A 25000-nucleotide genomic window follows, 5' to 3' on the forward strand; every position below is an offset into this window, starting at 1 on the left:
TACATATTTGTATATATATTTTTTTCATTCCTTTTGAATTCTACAGGTAGGTTCAACCGCCACCTGCTCCTTCTGAATCACGAAACTGCACGATTGGTGCTTTAGCTAGACTGACCTTCTACAAAGTAGCCTACTATAAGCTAAACACGAAGTGTAGTAAATACCACTTAAAACCCTAACGATGTTCGTAAATACTCCGTAACTTGTTTTAGTTATGAAAATGTCCTCTGAAGAAATTGATAACAAATCGAATTATATGAGCGATATAATCCATCAACAAAATCTGAATTCGGAAAGACTCACGAGGAGGAGGATATAAGCTGTTCGGCAGTTTCCTCTAAGCTGTGATTGTTTACTTCTGACATTATACACAAGCATTCTTACTTGAAATCCTTTCACCGAGTTTCTGAAATAAAAAAAAGAACAATGACGCAGTCATAAATAAAATAAATAAATGTTTTACATTATTAACTTTGGTTTCCTGAATTTGTCCCATTTCGTCAACAAATTACAACACTTGCTGTACAGTCCTTTCACCATACAGTTAGATAATTTATTATTCTTCGAAACATTCACTTATTATTTCATTAGTAAATTATATATATACATATATATACATATATATATATATATATATATATATATATATATATATATATATAATTTTTGCTGAAATTCTTTTAACATATGGATTCCCAAACAATGCTTTTGTGGAATTTATATATATATATATATATATATATATATATATATATATATATATATATATATATATATATATATATATACATACATATATATATACATAAAATTTCAGTATTTTTATGATGAAAATTGCCCCTTACCTAAGGTCTTTTGTTAATCCACACGCACTATATATATATATATATATATATATATCTATGTATATAATATATATACATACACATATATACTGTATGTATATATGTACATTATACATATATATATATGTACACACACATATATATATATATATATATATATATATATATATATATATATATATATATATATATATATATATATATGGTGTGTGTGGATTAACAAGAGGCCTAACGTAAGGGGCAATTTTCATCATAAGGGATTGCCGAAATGCGTTTCGATAAATCAGAAATTTCAATCATGGCCCAGTGAAGAGGAAAACTACCCGACTTGAGGCTGTGTCGAGCGAGTTTGTCGGAAAGGCGCTGAATATAATATTTTACTCGGTATTTTTTTTATTATTATTATTGCTACCAAATTCTGATTTAAAATTTTTTTTTTAATAAAACCTTCCATGTCTGCTTTTACTTGATGCTACAGAAGTCTTCACCTTATATAGAAAACGATTATTATACACGTACTATTGAATGCTCCTTAAGCCTGGTTAACCGAGTGTCTCACAGAAATAACTGCTGTTTAACATGTTGAATAAACAAATAGTTATTTCTGCGAGACACTCAGTTAACCAGAGTTAAGGAGTATTCAATAGTACGTATATACAGTAATAGTCATCTTCCATATAAGGTCAAGACTTCTGTAGCATCAAGTAAAAACAGACATGGAAGGAACGAGCTTTCGCAACAGCAGGTAGTTTCTACATCTCTGGTGGCAAAAAGTTGCGAAACTTCTTTTTCAAAAATGTTGGCATTTTTTATTACGCGTTTTATGGCGCTGCCATTAGTTCCAAGAGTTGTATTTTCCTCTTTTTCTGGTTAAGGTGAGGTCCATCTGCTCCACATAAACAGCAAATTGCTAAAAAAAAAAAAAAATAAAATAAAAAATAACGTAGGACTTGGTGCCATCACTAGCATTCCTGAAAACGATCGGGATTTTCAACCACTAAAGTGTTTGCTGCATCATGACTTTAAGCCACTGAACGTCTACGAATTATGTTCGACTACTGAGGCCGACTCTTAGCTGCTACTCCTGGAAACCTGACCACAATTGCGCTTTGCAAGTACTCCATACTTCATTTATCTGAGGTGACGTCCACTTTTCGTAATTATTCTCGTTGTAACATCACAATTCCTCAGTAATCTAGCAGCCGTGATGAAACATTCCTCGTTAAGTTTCGCTGTGATGCAATGCATGTAATTGCATGACAAGAATGTAACCAAATAATATTCTTCCAGGAAACTTCCCAAAACGGGGAAAAACGCCTCCTCAGCCATGGTCATTTGAGATTGGGGTGAATGGCAGTTTTCAGCGCAACTTAAAACAACAGCATAAGAAATAACCTCACAACTAAGCGAAAGGGAACGTGAGACAGCGGCAACAAACAATGCTGACCATGAAAGAAAAAGTGAAAGGACTGAGCGTGTTCGTTGTAGCTTACTATAGTGGAGGAGCGGATGTAGCATTAGCGTTTGGGAGATGGACCCTGGACACGGACTACTTCTACCCCCAAAAGCCTTGGCCTCTCTTTACCTCGGACTTGACAACAGCAACGACGATGTAGTCTTCCAGGACATCTATCGTTCATTTGCTCGTTTTGCCACTCTCCCTGAGTATTGCAAATGACACGACAGAGACCTCGCTTAACTTTCTAATTGAATATTGACTTTGCTAAGGGTCTCGCAGTCTCACGATACTTAAGAAAGATGGAGCCTGTGGTCTCTACTTGTAGGCTGCGTAGGTGGAGGCCGAAGTCGAAAAGCTGTCTTCAGTGTGTAACTAAACACAGACAACAGTAGTTCTGAGATTTTTTTTTCATATTCTGTGTGAATTTCTATTGGAACTAAGTCCTTATGAGTAGAAAATGACATTTAAATCATTCTTTCCTCGGTTTCAGAAAATACCGATTTTATAGCATGGTACATATAAATACCATTAACCGTGTGCCATAAAATGAAATCGCAATTCTTATATACTAAATAAATAACCAAATATTATTTTGAAGATAGTATAAACAGTATAAACACAAATATTGATTTCTAAAAACAACTCACAACACATAATACTCAGAAATGCTTATTAGAATACCATAGAAGTAAAAAAGTGACCTTCCACAATGAGCTCTGAGACACAGCTGTTCAATAGTAACAGTTGCGAATTATTTAATAAAATAACCAAAAATAAGCGAAAAGTAAATGTGTCATATGCAATTAAAGTCATGGTACATATAACAGGTACCAGAAACCCTCAAAGGGTTAAAGCTGCTTCGTCATGTTTTGCTTATAATTACGGGTTTATGAACTCGATGTGCTGCCGTAAAAACTTGCTACTTGAAAGGTGGGACAAGCTGTGTGTGTTTTTACTGTTGATGTAATTGGTTATGACATAATTTGTGGGACTGGAAGGTGGGTTTTTGAGGCACTTTAGGTTACCATCGCTCTCAGTCTATTATACGCTCTTCCAATACAAAGACCTGGAAAAGACGGCATTTGATCGCAATATTAACCTGAATCTTTTCTTATTCTGCTTGTAACTTTCTATTCTATTAGGAGAAATCAAAGAATATAGTATAGCTTTATGGATATATACCATCTGACCACGAAACAGTTTTGTTGGTTTGACTCGATTCCATGGAAAGGTGTATCATTCCCTTTCAGCCAAAGAACGCGTAAGTGATCATCACTTTTCGGGGATGTTTTAACACATCTTGAATAAAGCACGACGTAGTAAGTTCCGGTCTGTACCCAGTAAAATATTTTGAGATAATAATAATAATAATAATAATAATAATAATAATAATAATAATAATAATAATAAGTACTGTTGTTGTTATTAACTAATATGGCTTAGACTAAAAGATGAAATGGATATATTATACAAAGGATCGCTCAAGGAATAGGGCAAAGCGGAATGGTAGACAATAAAAATATTGTTCTTCATAATTACAGAATAAGCAATGTAAGGATTTGGATTTATTCTTACGCAAAGCATAGGGGCATGTATGTACAACCTGCTTACAGAACAGGGTTGCTACAGCCAATCTCTCCAAATCCCACAAAAACACCAGGTGGAACAGATAAGGGAGGGATCCGTCACCTTGCTCTGAGATGGAGGGTGAGGTTGGTGGGAAAGGGCTGACTGAAAATTGGGCTGAGGAAAGTTAACTGATTGTCTCTTTTACTACTGAATGAATGACCCCACCCTTCTTTTTTATCTGAAAAAAGAAAAACAGCTCTGCCTTATCCAAAGGCTGTTCTTTATTTGGAAATAATATGTAGCTCGTCTCTTAAACGATCATAACATACCAGACGAAAATCATTGCATTTTGCTACAATTACCTCAGACGTTGCGACGGTAAATGCACAATTACCGTACTATATTTATTAATAAGACTTTAGACGGTCTTGCTAATTTACTGGGAATAAAGAAAGTATCTATAATCCCGTATAGACCTGAAGCAAATGGGTTATGTGAGAGGGCGAATCAGAAAGTAATCGAAGCTTTGCGCATGACGGTGGGTGGTTCCGATACACATTGGGACAGATCTTTGGATGAAGTGCGATATAGTATCAACACTATGGCGAATGACACAATTAAGATATCTCCAGCAGAAGCTTTGTATGGGTACAAGTTGAAAGGACCTTTTGATTTGTTACCAGAGCGAGTTCAGGGTGATGTTACGGTCACTTCGTTGATAAATACAGCGAGAGAAAGATTTGCACGTATCAGTAAAGAACTTGAACTTAGTTCGCACGCAATGGTAGAGAAAAGTAACGCGAAATCGAGGGGAGTAGCTTTTTCGATGGGTGATAGAGTGTTTGTTAAAGTGAATGTTCGGAATGATCTGAATTATAAATTAAGTCCGAAGTTCCACGGACCTTTTGAGATTGTAGAGATCAAAAGAGGGAATAGATTTGTAGTAAAAGACGTAATTACGGGTGTGACGAAATTGACACACATTTCGAAGTTGAAGAAAGTTGGGATGTAATGGAACGTTTGTATATAGTCATGTAAGGGGATATTTGTATATAGTTAGAGGGATAAATGGGTTAATATTTGCATATATATGATAATCCTCTCCAGTCTCTAATGTACCTCACTTGGTTGCAGCTGTACATACTCCAGCCCTTATTACCCACAAGTTGCAGATAGATAAAATTTAGGTTCCTTTATTTTCTAACACTAATAACTAGGGAAGTTCGAATTTTGCTTTCTCTCTCTCTCTCTCTCTCTCTCTCTCTCTCTCTCTCTCTCTCTCTCTCTCTCTCTCTCTCTCTGTTGTGTCTGTATCCCGACTTGCCCCCGCAATAAATTTCTGAAAAATGCCATCTCGTACTATAAATTCAATATCTGACCTCCAAGCGTATCTCATTGTAAATTCCAACTGCGGATATTTATGGGCGTGACACATTTGCCAAATGGTACTTAAGGGTGGAGTTCATATTTCTTTACAAGATTCATTTTCACTGAAGGAATGTGGTCCACTTTATTTTGATGGAGATATATTATATATATATATATATATATATATATATATATATATATATATATATATATATGTGTATATATATATATATATATATATATATATATATATATATATATATATATATATATATATATATATATATATATATATATATATATATATATATATATATATATATATATATATATATATATATATATATATATATATATATATATATATATATATATATATATATATATATAGTATAATCAACAAAGGCTTAAACTACTTCCTCTTCTGCATTGACTTCTCGTGAGAAAGCCAAGCTTCGGCCGGTCGAACTTGACCCCAAAACATTGACACACTAGTCCTAAACGCCATAACTTGGTCCCGCCGCCCTTCCCCTCGAGAATCCACTTTCAGCGCCGTAGGAACCTGACCAACCCCCACTGAGGCTTTTCCCGATATCCTAGAAGTCGCTGTACGGAGTATGCCACGCCTTTGATAATACTTTCACCAGGATCCAGAAAAGACTTTCACCTTCAAGCTCATGTTCGCTTCGTAGGATATTTTTCAATGACAGTCCAAAACTGTGGGTCGATTTTTTTTAGGCAAACTGATCTGCTTCCGCGATTTTTATATTTTTTTCCCTCACATAAATGCACACACACACACACACACAAAGACTGCAGCACCTCACTCTAAAGGCATCTTGGTACCGATTATATTCTTACACGCATCAAAACATTGACCTTTTGCCCTCGCTTGATTGTGATATGATGTTGGCAAAACTACGTATTTGCTAATAAAAAAAAACAATGGTTTGCATATGATGAGCTATGTCACATGAAAAGTGTTTAGTTTTACGATATTTACTATTCTTTTGTTTTAAAATTTTAAAAGCTGTGAGATACTTCAAACGAAAGTCTTCCTTAAAAATACAGACACTGCTAAGGTTTAATTCGACACGACACCATCTTTAATAAAAGAAAATATATTTGACCGTTGCAAAACAATACATTTTTGAAATTCTTCCTTTTAAATGAAGAATTATTATAGTGTAAAAACATTTCAGCAATAAAAACAAAGCTGAAGTTTTGTCTTTAACGATCATATAAAAGCATCATATGAAAACCTCACTTTCATCCATAAAACCCTATTTCTGAACGGCCGTAAAAGCAAAAGCCGTTTCCGTGAAGCTTCTAAGACTCACGGGGTAACAAATAATAAAGGGCTTTATCAATTAACTTGGTCTAGCCGCTCATGTTTTCATATCCACGATGAAGTGACGTCGCAGATTTCTCGCGGGGGTAATTGCTACTACAGTGCTGTTACCAAGGGCTTGGCGATTCAGTGTGACTGTTCCCACCTTTCTCCACATGGGTGATAAACCCTGGAGTGGTCTCTCGATGGCGAAAGGGTCTGTCTACTCAGCTCTCTGATTCTCCTGTAATTAATTTCCTCCATTCGTCCATCAGATTTAAACCATTGTTCTCATTTCGGCCATCGATTTTTGTAACTCAAAATAGCAATTGGAATAGCAATTGGAACTGCCTTGTTCTTTGCTTGTCATACGGATTAATGAAATGACTACAGTCTAGACCAATTAAATCTGGTCATTATAGCGTTAGATTTAACTTGGGTGGGACAAATTAAAACCACTAGCTTGGATAAGTGTGAGAATGTCGATACATTTACTGTAGCAAGGACTAACTGCTTTGTCTTCCTCAGTCCAACTGACCTTCCACATTTCGTTGGAATATCTGACCTTACAAAGGAAACGAAATCGTGTCATAGGCATTTTCTATACTGGTGGTAAAAAGGATGGGAAAGTACCTGAATAAAGAGAGAAATTAATACATAAATACAACAGTAACTACGAATACTAAATAACTGAGTAAATACAATAAAAAAAAAGCAAGTGTGTTCGGAGACTCAATACAAGCCAAGGCTGAACAACAGCGCCAATTTTTTCACTTCCAAAATTCAGTATCTTCCTTATTATTCCTTTTTTTTTTAACCTGTTTCCAGTCGCGGTGCCTTGAACCTATGGAAGAGTTTGCGTTAAAAAACTAACAAGACTTTTTGGGTGATCCTTCTAACCAACAGTCATGAAGGAATCCGAGGCAATAACCTTACCTCCTTGTTGGAAGTAGAAGTAGTTGAGAAATGCATAGGTTCCATCAGTAAATCAAAAGAACAATGCGTAAATATAATCAATCAAGTACATACATATATAAGGTAACCCTGGCCGCCACTTTCATTGCTGCTTGGTAATCTACTTTTATCCTGAATGTGATATCGTAAATCCTAGCACTTGACGGATTTCACTGCGTGCTTGTTAATGTTTCAGTTTTGTGATAATTTCATTACTTTCGCAATGAATCGTTTCTTAAAATGAATAACCTCTCCACTTTAACCACTGTGAAACCGGGGGTAAAACTGAACTGTCACAAAATTGCTTTTGTGTCATTGTAATGGAGAGTTTTGTTCACAGTATTATTATGTTTAAGCTCATTGTAACCTGGCTGCACTCGTGGAAATGTTTCATCTCACAGCCGTGTAATCATCTCATCTCTTTGGAAGAAATTTTGTTCGTTGAAATTCTTAGTCTTACTTGCTGACCCACTAATATTAATCATCGTCATGCTGGTCTTATGTGCTGAATTGTTTAATCTCAATCTCTTATCTAAAATAAGCAAAAGAAGAGAAAAACTGGAGTTTGGGATTGCCTTGTTCAACTGCGATTCGCCAAGGAAGTGCGAAGGAACAAATCTCATAACAGCATCCTTACCATTCACCTATATAGATAATTGAGTTAACATTGACTTTGGAAATATGGAAGAATTCGACAAGTTCTAGATTATGATTCCTATAACACTGAAGCCCAAAATTTGAACTTATTCAAGGCGCCTCGAGGGGAAAGGAAACCTGTCATCAAAGGAAGCGTCCGGAGTGAAGTAAAACATGCCAGAAACACACGATTATCTAGCAAAAGCTAAAAACGGCCGTTGAATTGCTTTCAACATGTTTGTGATATGTATACCAAAAGTTGCCAACATGTGTTTATTATGTGTTTTACTTGAAGTGTGGACGCACCCTAACTCAATACAGATTTAAAGTTGGTAGTAAAACGACTAAGTAATTCTCTATGAGAGATATCTGAAAAAACGCAATGAAAAAACTAATAGCCATCGTTGTGGAAAGAAATGGTTAATGTTGACGTACTGAAAGAGCCGTATCAAGATGTTCATAAGTCAGTTGTCGATCACGCAGACAGGCCGCATTTTCCCTGGTGAATTTTATAATCAGTTTCTCCGTTACTCTCTATTGTTTTTCATATTAATCAAAGTTTAGTTTCTCCATTTTTACCTGTACCCCTCATGTCTATTCTGTCCACCTATTTAAGTTATCAGGTTATATAATTACACATAATTATAGCGAAATGCTTAAATGCATATCCGAGAGAGAGAGAGAGAGAGAGAGAGAGAGAGAGAGAGAGAGAGAGAGAGAGAGAGAGAGAATAGCTATTTAATTATTTTACATAAACTTCATACCAGAGATGTTACTGACAGATAACTCGCTGTCGTGTGACAATGAACTAAACACAGTCCATTGTTTTCATCAAGGTAGAGAGAAGAAATTCTCCTCTCTACCTCGGTTTTTATGAATGGCCATGAATTATGTGGAAGATGATTATCTCCCGTGCTTGCCTGCTGTTAAGAGTACTTGACTTTAATATTCATTTATAACCGATAAAGAGGAGAAACTTGAACCAAAAGGAGGTGAAACCTTAGAATGAGTGGTCGAAAGATCCACAGTTATTATGTTAAAAAACGCGAAAGCTCCTGTGTATAGAATTATAAGTGTAATTATGTATATAAATTTGTTGACCTTTTAACCATCACTGAAAGTACGACATTGTTTTCCCTTTATGACATTACAAGAAATGATATTGAGCTGATACGAACGAAAATTTTGACAATATGCAAGATTCAAAGAGACCATGAATGCAATTCGCCATCATGATGACAGGGAAGAAGGCCTAGTAACAATATGTAAAAGTCACCGTGAACGAGATCCACCGGTGCCATGAATTTTGAGTTGCAAATAATATGAAACGTTATTGTGATTGAGATTATACAATTCAGCACATGAGACCAGCAAGACGACGATTAATATTAGTGCGTCAGCAAGTAAGACTAAGAATTTCAACGAACAAAATTTCTTCCAAAGAGATGAGATGATTACACGGCTGTGAGATGAAACATTTCCACGAGTGCAGCCAGGTTACAATGAGCTTAAACATAATAATACTGTGAACAAAACTCTCCATTACAATGACACAAAAGCAATTTTGTGACAGTTCAGTTTTACCCCCGGTTTCACAGTGGTTAAAGTGGAGAGGTTATTCATTTTAAGAAACGATTCATTGCGAAAGTAATGAAATTATCACAAAACTGAAACATTAACAAGCACGCAGTGAAATCCGTCAAGTGCTAGGATTTACGATATCACATTCAGGATAAAAGTAGATTACCAAGCAGCAATGAAAGTGGCGGCCAGGGTTACCTTATATATGTATGTACTTGATTTATTATATTTACGCATTGTTCTTTTGATTTACTGATGGAACCTATGCATTTCTCAACTACTTCTACTTCCAACAAGGAGGTAAGCAATAAAAAGTACCAGTCAGTATTTTCTATGGATACCTAGTCACGCAAAATTGGCTTAAATGACTTTGTACTGTTATGTTTAAATGTTTAATAAATACTTTTTCAATATCATTGTTGAAATACTCACTGCCGACTGAATGAACTATTAATTCTGAAAGGTTAAGTGAAATAACTATTTGACAATTAAACCATTCCTTTCGAGGTCTCTATTATTATTATTATTATTATTATTATTATTATTATTATTATTATTATTATTATTATTGCTGTTGCTGTTAACTCCACTAGATGACAGAGATGAGTAATGGAGTACATGTTGTTGTTTGCTTGTGACCGCAGTATTTGTCTCTTGGAACCGTATAACCTGACATAATGCTTCCAAACCACAGAACAACCACTTTTACAAATAAATAACAATAACAACTACGACAACAGAAGCAAGTAACCACGCCATAAGCAAAGAAACAAACGAAACGGCAAAAACAAACCTCAAAGGACGGGTCTGTCTGCGTACTCGCGACGAAGTTATTGGGTCAGGAGAGAGAGAGAGATTTGAGGGCCAAGCTGTGCGAATCTCACCTTAATGGACGGGAGACGTCCCTCATTTACATGCCAATTACGACAACCTTTTCAATAATAGGCTGACTGCAATCTAGGAGGCAAGGTCCTGTTTTATGCGGTGCGGTCAAAATTTGCCTTTATTGGTTATTGTATTTATATATTCAAGATATAAGCAAATGGCCTGTCACTCTGTGTTCTTTTTCGCAAAATCCGGAAACTGAGAAAGAAGACGAGAATATCAAATGAAAGAAATAAACTGCATTGTCTTTCAATAGGAGCCCAAGTGACTTGCACTTCTACTTTCGAGTCCAATAACCTTGGGGATGTGCGGCACCGTTGCCAGCTCGCTTATCTGAAATTTACGAACCACACGCGAGGGCGATGGCCGCTCGAAACTCTACGGGATAAAACTCCCTATCCTAGCGTATGGTTCAGCGGTCTGGCGATATTCACCGTAAAGTAAATACCTCTTCTGACTATCAGTCTTTATAGCTGTCATAGCCGTCTTTTTCTATATTACTGACAACTGGGGGTTCATATTATGAAAGGCGTCTACCTCCTTCCCTCTAGTATTTTAACTGTCTTTGCGAAGAGAGAGAGAGAGAGAGAGAGAGAGAGAGAGAGAGAGAGAGAGAGAGAGAGAGAGAGAGAGAGAGAGAGAGAGTCAAACATCATTACAAGGGGCAACGATAGTATCAGGTTCACACTTCTATGCAGCTCAAGTGGATTGCAAAATACCTGACAAATTAAGAAACTCATATTGTGGATTTGTACTGATTTGAGATTGTTTCCTCCCTCTTTTTCTTTCGTCCCAGTATCTGCATTTCATTTTCCTCCAGTTACGGCATTTCCCCAGGTACCCACAAACACCTACGGATATGGTGGAGTAGCGATTGTTGGCTTTAGGACATCTCATCTTTAAAAAGAATGACAAGAGTATGTCATCCTCCGAATATCAGTATATATATATATATATATATATATATATATATATATATATATATATATATATATATATATATATATATATATATATATATATATGTGTGTGTGTGTAAGTGATATTTATGAAGCTGCAAACTCCATTACATAGCTATTTGATGATTTTTGCACAGTGCACAGCGGCGAGAATGCTATTTATTCATATTTCGCAGCATCCTCAAGTGTGAAGAGACTTCTGAAAAACTGGCAGAGAAGGGTGCTGGAGATGTATAGTTTCGCGGCTGCGGTATTCGCTGAGATCTATTATAAGTCTAAAAGTATGTCTCCATGTCTAATTTTTATCTTCATCGGTGGACTGATGCGCGGAGTTAGAAAAATTAAGTATACCTTAGTTTTACCAGACCACTGAGCTGATTAACAGCTCTCCTAGGGCTGGCCCAAATGATTAGACTTATTTTACGTGGCTAAGAACCAATTGGTTACCTAGCAACGGGACCTACCGCTTATTGTGGAATCCGAACCACATTATAGCAAGAAATGAATTTCTATCACCAGAAATAAATTCCTCTAATTCTTCATTAGCCGGCTGGAGACTCGAACTCGGGCCTAGCGAGTGCTAAGCGACAACTCTACCGACTCGCCTAAGGAGTGCAAAACAAAAAATACGTCTTGAAATGAATGTGGAATGCCTGACGTCTGCAGATAATAGTTAATCTGGAATTGTAAAGAGAAGCTGCAGAAACAAGCGATAGAGGCTGAAAGTGTTTGGTAGACAGGAAAGTTAAACGTCAGGTTAAGCGGGCAAATACGAGCGATGAATGTTAATACGGATGTTTGTATAGGTAGTTGGGAATAAGGCTGACTACTGAAGATGATTGGATGAATAAAGAGGTGAGTCACAGAATGGGTAACGTAAGGAAAGTAGCAGGGTGTCTGCAATAAATTTGGAAATGAAGAAGAGTTTCCACATACATCATGCTGAACCAATTTCTCTTTTGGAAGTGAATTGTGAATGTTAAGTGCAGACGAAAGAGGTGTTAGGAGGAAATGTTTTCTTATTCTCTTAGCACAAAAAAAAAAAAAATTAACGAGGGATTAATTTGGAGATGCTGAATAAGTGGCAGAAAGGTAAATATAGGTGATAAGATCGACTGTAGTGTTTTGAAACTGTCTGAACGACGGGATCCTGAAAATGGCGCATAATCAGATGTGTTGAGAAACAAGGAGGGTAATAAGGCCTACAAGTTGACGGATAGATGTTGCGGCAGTAGTATTGGTACAAAAGGACACTAAAACCCAGGAAGCAAGAAACTATGAGAGAGATAATGGCGCAGTGAGTGGAATGGTTCGACACGCTGCTGATGAGCCGCCCAAGTAGGTGAATGAAACAGGTAATGCGGAAGCTTTTTGCACATGAGCCTCATCAGCGTTCTGGAGTTAAAATATGAATATGGCAGTAATCATTATTTTGTTTTTTCCCCAAAACTATATATCGACGAACTTTGGTTAGTTACAGTATCTCTACTTTATTTGAAACAAACTTCTATTTAAGAATTCATGCAAAGTGATCATAAGGCTCTCCTTTCTTTCATATTAATTGTATGTCTTTACTGGTAAGTGTGTGACAAGAAACCAGGGGAAAATCATGAACCCTCCAAGGAGGGGTTTTCCTGTAACAAAAAGTAAGTTTGTATCCTGATGGACGTTTTTTTTTTCAGACATCCATGCAGGCAATAAGCTTACATCAGTCATCCAGTTAATTTATCTTTCTTCTTACCAATCACCGCATATGAATCAGTTCATCACTCAGTCGATGCACGAAGAGTCACAGAATTTCGTAGTCAGTTAATTCAATTAGTCACTTTCACAAAAGCAAATTAACTTCTAATTGCTCCCAATAACTTGGATTTAATATGTCTCTTCGGTGGTAAAGTCACAGATTATAACGGCGCTTCGGTTTTAGCTTACATTTGCCAGTATCTTCCCTTCTTCACTGGTTTAACCCAATTCTGCTGTTCCCTTGGCACTTGTCAAACCTGACTTCATTGTATATACGGTGCTGACGTAACCTGATTCCATACTGCGCCCTTTGTAATATTTCATCCGCCTTGTTCCACTGGCACCAGATTAAACGGACGTTTCTGCTCCTGTTGTATCACAGAATTTCATTAGTACTACGGTAACCTAATTCAAGTCTTCCTTTTTCATGCTAGTCTATATTGGTTTCTGCGTTATCGATTTGAGTTTATTCCTTCACACGATATAAAGTGAACATACAGCTTTTCGGTTCTTTTCAGTACCAAGTTAATCTGGTGCCACTGTGTCTTACGCTAATGCCTTCCTGTTTTAAAAATAACAATAAGTGACACCTTTGCATACCTGATCTTTATGTTATATAGTAAACATTTGGTCTTCTGTCCAATACTTGGTATTGTCTTGGTTGGAGCAACTTCTTGTTTTTATTTTGAAGGGACGGAGGTTGGAGGAACGGCTGCTTCACTTGTATCATAATCGTAACCTTTTACGCAAGCTCATGTTTTTCTCTCAAATATTGGCTTATCCCTCCTTTGGTAGTTTATTCTACATCTAGAGTTATCTCAGTTTTCACATTTTGAATTAAATCAGTTATTCCAGTTTCCTACTGATTCTTTCAAACAAATAGCAAGCAGCACTCTCTCTCTCTCTCTCTCTCTCGAGTTCTGATTTGCTGTTTTCCTTTGATTTACTGCCAGTACAAGTTCCTTTCCCTCAATGTTGTCTGATATGGCTAACAACTGAGTGCCACTTTGTTTATTTGACTTTGAAATGCTTGCTTTCTCTTTTGCTTTCCCTTTGCAAGTTCCCCCTATCCAATCGTTACCTTTTTAAGTTATCGGTAATTCGAGTTTCCCAACGTCATCCTTTCACCCTGACTTTATTTCGGTGTTTATTGCTCTTCATCTACTGGACGCCCAAGGTTTCTTTTCACCGTAATTGTCACGTTATCTACTGTTTTCTTTTCTTCGAGCATCTGATCTCCTAATTTTTACAATTTTCCATCGGCACGTAATTACCTAACTTTTTTTCCACCAAGACTAAATTCCCCGACCTCTGTGCTTTCTCTTCTACAACGCTTAAACGACCTGGACTTAATAAAATCAAAATGAATTTGCGAGATGCAAAGACTATTTATAGGACAAAAGCGAACTCAGAGGTCCTTGGCCCCGAATGGTAAAGCGTAGGCGTGATGGAATACAGCCGGCTATCCGATTTGGAGAGAGAGAGAGAGAGAGAGAGAGAGAGAGAGAGAGAGAGAGAGAGAGAGAGAGAGAGGAAATGTGATAGTCAGACAGAAACACTGGACCGACTCACTGTTATTTATTTATCTGTACTTATCTACTTTAGAAACACATCAGAGGAAAGAGCGTTCTTCGTTCATAGCAAGGACATCAATGAAACAAGATATCTTAAAGAAGAACCTATGCAACGTTCTTCGATATTAACATAGCACATGGGTCTGCCCCATTCCATTCACTCTTTTTCTTTCTGGCCCACTGCTTGAACAACAGTCCTCTCTCACATGGCTAAATAACTGGAAATATGCTCTCCCACTAAGGCCCCCTATTCATTCTTTCTTCTTCTTTTTATTCTTCTTCCGTCCGGCACTGAATGAGAGGATTCAAGTTGCCCTCCCGCCGATCTTCTTAAGAAACTTCTTAATTAGAGCAAGCCAAAATATCAACGAATATTTTCGTCAAAAAATCAATTTATTTTTGATTTCTAGATTCTTGGTTCATAAACGTTCCACAAAGAAAATTACCTTCCAAAACGATTTCCCAACTTGCAGTGCAAGAGCATCACAAACATGGTTCTTTCACTGGCGATGAGGAAATCATTTCCATAAATGTCACAATTCGACTAAAAACATGACCATTTAAGACACCCAATAAATCTGCAAATAAAAAATGCCCTGCATTACGGAGAAGACGCTGAACAGCGGGACACCAAATGTTAGTTATGATAAAACAAATTCTTAATTTAGTGACGCTAGATTATGTAACGGTCGCTTGATATGTGCCGTCAATGTTGCAAACAAAGAGAGACCCGTTGCAATGAAATTCTGCATCCATCGAAGCAGGATTTCCTGCCGTCTTTTCTGAAAGAGGATTGAAGGAAACCGTGGTCGTTCATTGGGTAAGTGGGGGAGCAGAGCGGGACTGGCACCGGGCTGCAGGGGGGGGGGGGATCTGCATGGGGAATACCATTTGGATGGAGGGAGGGAGGGGCCGGGGTGGTGGGATTAGGGATCCTGTCCCCGCAGAGCTTGGGAGGATGGGCTTTGGGTTTAGGGGATATTAGGAGGAAGGAATGGGGCCCCTGAATCAGGAGGGCTGGAGGAGGGGACGCTAGGGACCAAAGGAGTCAAAGCTCCCCTTCCTACATGTTGGGGCAGGAATGGGAAGGTGGGGGGAGAGGGGGAGGGGGCTAAGAGCCAGCAATGACGCCAAGCGTATTAGGGAAGGTTGGTTATCCCGGTCGACCTTGATTGGGCCATCGAAATCCCATTTTTCGGCGATGGAGTTTGACCTGAGAATTTCATATCGCGAGAAAGAGAGAGGGAGAGAGAGTGACATCCTATTTAATGATTTCTTTTTTTGTTGCTGCATCACATTTGTGGAAGATTGAAAATTCCATTTTCTGTGACTCCGCTCAATGTGAAGAAGATCGGGTCTTTGCACTCAAAAAGGATAATGGCGATGCTGTCTTTCGCTTCTTTGTCTCCTGATTTTGATTTTCATTTCTATCAAGAACACTTTTCTTCTTTATCTTCTTCTTATTATTATTATTATTACTATTACGTTCATCTATGCATGACTGCTGTCAGATAAGTAACAACACAATTAATGAATGTGGCAGTAAGAATGAACATGAGTTTTTAGCTTTAGGTCAAAAGTCAACACTTCTACTACATCTCTCTGGTTTCCTTAACTCTGACAGTCTTACACTTGCTCACATTTACTTTCAACTGCCACCTCTAGCAAACACTTTCCCTTGTTTCTGCAGTTTCTCAGCGCTATCCCCAATTTCACTGTTGCATCATCTGCAAAAATAAATCATCACACACACTCCAGTCATAACCCATTTTCTTGCCCCACAATTTAGCGTGCACATCTAATGTTCTTTGTCAGAAAAATTGTCTTTCTATACATAAAGATATAAAACAGCCATGGAGACGTATACCCAAGAGGCATCCCCAACAAAGGAATGGCCATTTAAAAAATAAAATAAACAAGCTCGCTTCTAAAGTTTAACAAAATTTAACTGATCACAATGCGCAGTTTATCAGTGACAAGAACACTTTTCTAGGTGAATTTGCTTTATATTTATTTTTGATGCCAGTCAACATAAATCAATCAATCTTGACTACCCTTTACATCTTCCTGTATAATGGCACACGGTTTACTCTTGGTTTTTGCCACCAAACCTCTCAACTTATTGTGTTGATTCTTTCTACCCTACCTCATCCACAAACACCCCCTGCCAATTCTATGATCCCATCCTTGAATTTTATGTGCTCACATGCTCCTTCAACAGTCTTACAGATCTATCTCCTTATATGCTCTTCTCATTTCCATCTTAATAAACTAACTTGACCTAACCATTTTTCACTACTTCCTCTCAGCTTGAACTTACATCTGCCTTAACGTTTGCTCAACGAAATAATGATCTTTTATATCCTCAGGTACTTCCCTAAACATCAGTCAACCAAATACTGATCACATATACCTCCAGGCACTTCTCTAAACAAACACACACAGACACACATTATACATATATATACTGTATAATATATATATATATATATATATATATATATATATATATATATATATATATATATATATATATATATATATATATATATATATAATAAATTGCTACAAATGTCGTTTATTATCCAATTCGCTCTACCTCGAAATAATATATGTATATATATGTATACCGAAGGGGGATTATAGTTAATAAGACGTTCGTCGTCTCACGGACTCGAACCGCAGAACGCGAGAACTCACGACGTTCAGTGATGCCTTAGCCCATTCCCGCCCGTGAGACGATGAACTTCTTATCAACTATAATTCCCCTTCGGTACACATATATATACATAAATTATTTCTGAGGTTTAGCGAATTAGATATCAAACGACATTTGTAGCTTAATGCTTGTATATGAATCACGGTGATGTGATAAAAATTCACACACACACACACACACACACACATATATATATATATATATATATATATATATATATATATATATATATATATATATATATATATATATATATATATATATATATATATATATATATATACAGTATATATATGTGTGTGTATGAATTTTATCACATCACCATGATTCATATACAAGCATTAAGCTACAAATGCCGTTTAATATCCAATATATGTAAACTTTGTGCCCCCGAAGATGTGTTAAAATACACGAAAGTACTTGGCACTCTGTCGTTTCATTTTGAACTTTCCCAGCGGCTTCAGCTAAAAAAAAAAAATCACGCGCTTACTTTTGTGGTTTCTTAGTGTAAACAGATACATTAAGTATTTTTGCTAAATTTTCATATAAACGTATATATCATATATCAAGGGTGCATATGATTAAGCGATTTGATAAAGTGTACAGTGGAACAGGGAAGTCTTTATCATAGCTCAATATGATGTCTAATTCCCTGCCTGGCCATGACGACTTGACACCAATTCGGCAAAACTTCACTGCAATTGCTCGGATTGATGTGACAATGAGAGTACTAATGGCTCAAGATTGAGTTAGGTTAGTGTTTTCTTCTTCTCCAGTTTTCAAATTTCTTTCTTTTCCCATCGTTTCGGTTCAAAGTATCAATATGACTGTTGTAGCTTCCGCAAAGAAAGGCTTGTCAAGCAATGTATGTTTGAAATTTGAATTACGAACATCATGATTCATACAATTACTTAACAAGTAAATAGCTATTCCTTAATTTGACACTTGACGTATGCGTTCCTTTTCGTTATCCGTTACGCATATGAGCGTTTCCTGTTGAATGACAGATTGGCCTTTTAATTTCAAATCCGTTTGGATGTTACAGCAGGACCATTGTTCGGTTCTCTTTCAGTCAGCGCACAAAGCGATCTTTGTTCCCTGAAGATATCCGCCTCCTAACTAGCTGTTTCGTTGTGAGACACGATATTGAGAGCAAAGAAGTTATTATTAAAGGAAAAAAAATTAATGTATGAACAAATTTTAGCATGATAAGACTAGTTAGAGATAAATATAAAAAGTCAGCATTCTTTTATGAAATGAATGATCACACAGCAGCAATATCTTTGGCGTAAGGTTTCGCATTTTAAGCCTAAAATATATGCCTAAAAATACTGCATTTCTTCCCAGATCATAACAGTTTATTTTTTTTTTAAACAAACCTCTCTATTGATCACATAAATATTATTTTGTCTGTACAATCCTCTTCTACTGTTCTTAATTTTCTCTTTTCCTTCTTGATTGACATTAATTTTTCACTGGGCCTTTGACGGGTTTTGCTGTATCATTCTTGTGCCTAGTCATAAAAATGTCAGTTGTGGAAGTCACTCCATTATAAATTAGAGAAAATTACTGATACATAACAGTTTGGAAATTTTCATGCGGAGAAAATTAGTTTACGAAAATTCCCAGTTTGTAAAGTATTTGGGATATTTCCAAAAAGCAAATATGCGTTTGCAGAATAGTAGTAAAATTAAAGCAAAATAATCTGCATTTCAATAAGCTTTGAGTTAATTTCACTAATGAATTTAGAAATGTTCAATCAGGTTAAAGTAAATTTTAAAGCAATGTAAATACGAGCTTAACCTACTCCCAAGCGACACACCGAAAGATATGTTCCGTAATGCTATGAAACCGCTAACGTCTTTCTGAATGACTGAAATAGCCAAAGAAATGTGTTCATTTTAAAGGGCAAGCACATCACTTTAAGTCTAAATTCAAACACATTTGGAAATAAATATAAAGAAACTGAGTCTAGTGAAAGAAACAGTGAATGCAATAACTGGGTCCGACAGTTAGCCTCTGAAACAACCGGAATTTGATGATGTCATTCTGATATTAAAGGTGGTCGAAGTATGAAACAGTAGTTCTTAACTTGGCGGTAATAACCCCAAACGGGAAAGTTTTGATTTCATTTTTTTTGGAGGAGGTAAAAATTGTTAACATTCCATAACTTACTGTATCATTTATTGCGAAAATTAGGTGAAATGAATGTTTGGAGTAGTTAAGTCATCATCACTTCTTTCATACTCTCTAGGCAAGTCTAGGCTACAAAAACCGTGCATCTTGTTTCTGTATGTATCGTATCTTTGGTAAATGTGCCAATTATGGTTGACAAGGTTTTGGTGGCTGTAGCAGCAGTGGATGTCAAGTCAAGAGCCTCGGGTATGAGCGGAAAGCCAACTCTTCTGCCTGGATGGGTTTCTAAAAGCATTTCCCAAGCAAGTTCACTACAGTACTGTTGGAACCTCAAGTAATCTAGTGGCCCAAATCCTTTAGTTGGTACCTTACCGCCACAAGGCTGTGCCCGTTGTAAAACTATTAAAACTAATCAAAATGACTTTGGACCTTGCAAAATAAAAGCTGAGGTTCTGTCGTTAAGTGAAAACGAAAGACAAAAAAAGACTAGCGGCAACAGGATCTTGTGACTATCTGGAGGAAGATTTGGAAAGAATGCCCCATTCAAATTGAGAGGGCCCTCAAGATCCAGATGTCTTTTGCGACTACCTGTCTCTTTGGAATAAACTTTTACGCCTTGGCTTCAATGAATACCAAACCCTAAACAAGATGCTTCATTTGACGATGACATGCGATGTGCACTGTCTCTGATTGAGCCATTCACAGAGAAGCTGAATAAAAACAAAAATTCAAAACATCCGTGGTGAAAATTACTTGCCTAACGTGGTGTACGTGCTATGAATCCGAAATATATGTATTTTTCAACTACTGTAGCCACACCAAACACACACACACACACACACACACACACACACACACACTACACACACACACATATATATATATATATATATATATATATATATATATATATATATATATATATATATATATAGTGTTTTTTGGGGGAATTGTACAATGTCTGAAACTGTAAGATAATCAGTGCCCGTATGTTTTCTTTCCTTTCATTTTGCGTAAACTTGGCTTGAAACTTAATAAACGATACTACGTTCTTGACAAACTGGCTAAAGTGCTACAGTGAGAGAGGTGTTCACGTTGTATGTGAGCGTAACATACTACAGCCTCTCTTTCTCACTGTTATCTGCACATACGGCCGAAACAAAATAGTGTACAAAAGAAAAAACTGAAGGAAGGATATATTATGTAGCCTAGCCCTGGAACATATCCGATATCTTTCGCGAATCTGGGCCGCATATTCTGTGTTTATGTGTGTGTGTTTTCAGGACAAGTTACTTTTAATAAAAACTTGGAGAACTGACATTACAATAAAGATTAAAATGAAGCTATATGCATGAGGAGCGTATTCAGACATCTCTAACAAACCATCATAATTCTGAAATCACGTCTTGTTCGTAATAAGCCTTGCTTTGTCTATATCATTTACCATCATGAAATGACATCCCCCAGACAGACGTTCATTTACAATCATGAAATGACATCCCGCAGACAGACGTTCATTTACAATCATGAAATGACATCCCCCAGACAGACGTTCATTTACAATTTGAAATGACATGCAGAAAACGTTCATTTACAATAAATTTTGACATGTAGACAGACGTTCATTTACAATCTTTAGGTGACATCCCCAGACAGACGTTCATTTACAATCATGAAATGACATCCCCCAGACAGACGTTCATTTACAATCATGAAATGACATCCCGCAGACAGACGGCATTTAGTATATGTATTTTGCAGCAGGCGACGGACAATTTGGTGCAAAATGAAAAAAAGCATAATAAATTTTGTGTAGGCTATGATATATACTTCTTTAGGTACAATAATTTTTTTAAAGTCCCCTAGGTACATCATGGTTTGTTGACATAATTCGCACTTGGTTAAATTCGTAATTAACGTTATCATTTTTGTGTACAAATATTTGCCGTCATTTACAACACAAATTTTATTTATTTGCAGAGCAAGGTAATATAAACATTATATACTATGTAGATCTAGAGGAAATATATAACTTAATATATATATATATATATATATATATATATATATATATATAGATATAGAGGAAAGGGAGCTAACTTATATATGATATATATATATATATATATATATATAATATATATATATATATATTTATATATATATATAATATATATAATATATATATTATATACATATATATATATATATATATATATATATATATATATATATATATATATATATATATATATAAATATATATAAGGGTGGTGCAGCTGAATGTCAACTTCCAGATAATTCATTGACAGACCCTGCTTAACACCAAAAACGGCCTAATTTGACTCTCAGAAGCTATAAGCAATGTAGTCACAGGCCGGAAACTGAACTGGCTTCTGGAACAGTCTCTATAAATCCTGCAAAAGTAGGAAAGAGTTTCATACATCATGAACTTAGACCCTTGTTTAATTTCCAGATCTCTGTGATAAATCTTTGAGATGTATTTTGACAAACGAGCGAAGGAAAATTCATGGAAATGTTGCAAAGGCAAAAAATGACAGGGGCGATCCCTCGAAGCGTAAAAACCGGATGAAGAGAACTACAGTTCCAGAAGTCAAAATCTTCCTGTATCTTGAATTTTTCCCATCGTCCATCTCTTCCCTTACCGAGAATGCATATCGTGCGTCTCGTCATCGAAATTCATCTCCGAAAACTTCATATTTTATTCTTTTTTCATCAATTCGTCAGGATTCTGAAGGTGGCGGCAAGTGAGCCTTATCGCATTCAAGTTCATGGATGACTCGACTGAAAGCCTCGATTGAATAAGCTCGGATTACACGCAATCTCCGTGTCATCTCCGCGCCACTTCGCTTTTCATTATCAGTTTATGCTTATTCAGGATATTTCCACCGTCAAATTAGCTTCTGTCACTTTCTTTGTTTTGAGGATTATGTTTTTTTCTTTCCCTTTCTTCCTGTCTCTCCTTATCCTGTGCTTAGATTAGTCAAGGACACCGAATATCCCTTTCTGTCGCCCTTTACAAGAAACAAATGAGTTTGCCAAATGTTTTCGTACACCGATGCTTCTTTGGGTTAATGGAACTTTATACTAATTACAAGAATTAATTTTTTTTAGCAATTCTCAACACAGTTTAAAAGCAAGAACAGTTTTTATTAACATAATTATGACCAAGTCCAATGCAGTGAAAAAATCGAGAGGTAAACAGTTCTCATTCAATCATTAATTATTTATTGCGTAATTCTGCTGCGATTAAAGAGGCTGAACAGTACACATGGTATTCTAAGGGGTGGATGCCGATAACGAAGAAAGCAACCAGTATCGGTTAAGAGTAGTGATCGTATCAGTAGAAAAGTAGCGTGAATAATATGTACTCTCAGTACCCCCGCCCCCTCAAAAAAAAAAAAAAAATAAAAACTTTTCCGTATTTACCCATTTACTTAAGCATAAATCTGCCTGATAGTTACAAACGTCAACGTCATTTATAAAAAGTATTAAAAAAAAAAAACATGGCGAAAGGAGGTGTAGAAGTTTTACGAGATAAGGATGCTTTGATGCTAAAAGCATAGCAACTTTGGAGATTGGAGCAAACATGCTGCTAATGAAATCGAAGTGTTCGCAGCAACTTGGGCGAACTTAGGGCGCTATTGATGGTAAATGTTTGGAGACGATTGACTGAACTTAAACGCCACTGAGAATGTGGAAGAATAGTAAGATAACTGGGAATTACAGTACGATGTTGATTACGAAGGATAAATCTCAACTTGAGACACAATGCGAGACTTCTGAAGGAACAAATCTGAGACTATTGATAACATTTAGTACTATTAAAATCATTATGTTACTGCTTGTATTAATTTTATCATATAAAATTGGTGCTCCTTGCAACTGGCCAAATTTCAAGATATGACTCATTTCCTAGAAGGGTATATGGCGTCTTACCCACAATAATAAAAACTGGGTATGACTACTGAACTTGCTTCTGAGACGAAAACTCAGAGGTTTTGACAACACGGCTGCGTCATTCATTTGATCACTAATTGAAACCAGGAAGATAGGGAAAAAATCTTTATAAAGTCTATATGTCGGTGAATAAAACCGGGTTGAAAGACAATAAAAGTGACAATCTAAAACTATCTGAAATTCGTTGGAAATTAATAATTAAAACAAAAGTATACATATTAATGAAAAAACAAAAATATAGATATTAATGGAATAGGTTGTGAGGTTGGCAGGAAAAACTGAAGTGGAAAACAAAAAATTACAAAGCTGAAAAAGTAAAATCAAATACGGAGTACAGCCTGTGGAAGTAGTAACTGATTGTAGCACGTTTTTAGAAAAGATAAACATAAAAATCCTGAATGTAGATGCAACAATAGTCCTTACAGGAATTGTATACGTGTAAGGTCTATGTTAATATGGCGCGAAATGCTGGGAACTAACAAACACTGTCAGTACACAGACAGACCATCTGAGCGTCACAGGCACAGAAAAATATAGACGCGTAAATATAAAAGAGAAACTGGCAACTGAAAAGCGGAAACCAACGTGGGAAAAAGGTGCTGCCAATCGTAGGAATGCAAGTCGTAGCAAAAAGAAAAAAAATCTTTTTGATGCTGAATAGAAAAAGGGGTTTGTATACTGATGGAAATCTTGATTTGATTAGATGATCTTCTGTGTGCACGTAGTTCCAATCTCACACACTCGTTGTCATACAGCTCTCTCTCTCTCTCTCTCTCTCTCTCTCTCTCTCTCTCTCTCTCTCTCTCTCTCTCCTTCCTTCGCTGCCAGCCTGTCTTTCCCTCTCTATTTTATTTATGGAAAAAACAAAATCGGGGTTCTTCCGCCTATGCGTTTCACGAGAAAATTCTTCCTGTATTTCCCAAGACCCCGAAATTGCTCCATACTGCCGCCGCATCTGGGAAGAATTTCTTAACGCGTGAAAGGCATTCATTACGCTGTTTGTGAATGCCTCTGCTCTCTCTCTCTCTCTCTCTCTCTCTCTCTCTAGTCAACGGGGTCAGAGGGCAATGACCTCGATTTTGTTAAACGAATAAGTTTTCTCCTTTGAAAACGTATAAAGGACTAAAGTTAGAACAGACTCTACTTATTCCGTGTAAATTAATTCTTATGAGAATATTTCCGTATTCATTTTTATTGCTCATTTTATTTTTTGGCGAGCGTAATTAAACAGAGACAAAATGGGGCATAACCTATTCAGTTAT

The 25000-nt window shown here is 36.4% G+C and overlaps 2 protein-coding genes across 4 annotated transcripts in view; one reads left to right on the plus strand and one right to left on the minus strand.

The window, feature by feature from the left end:
• The window catches only part of LOC136833190 (aminopeptidase N-like), an 86060-nt gene that overhangs the window by 29813 nt on the left and 31247 nt on the right, over positions 1 to 25000 (plus strand). The gene's annotated exons all lie outside the window — the stretch shown is intronic.
• The window catches only part of LOC136833197 (uncharacterized), a 185241-nt gene continuing 160422 nt past the window's right edge, over positions 182 to 25000 (minus strand). Inside the window, exon 4 of the mRNA XM_067095060.1 lies at positions 182 to 406. Within this exon, the coding sequence (XP_066951161.1) occupies positions 274 to 406 (133 nt within the window). The 3' untranslated portion in view covers positions 182 to 273. The remainder of the gene's footprint in view (positions 407 to 25000) is intronic.

Source organism: Macrobrachium rosenbergii, chromosome 4 (assembly GCF_040412425.1).
Source record: "Macrobrachium rosenbergii isolate ZJJX-2024 chromosome 4, ASM4041242v1, whole genome shotgun sequence".
NCBI lineage: Eukaryota > Metazoa > Arthropoda > Malacostraca > Decapoda > Palaemonidae > Macrobrachium > Macrobrachium rosenbergii.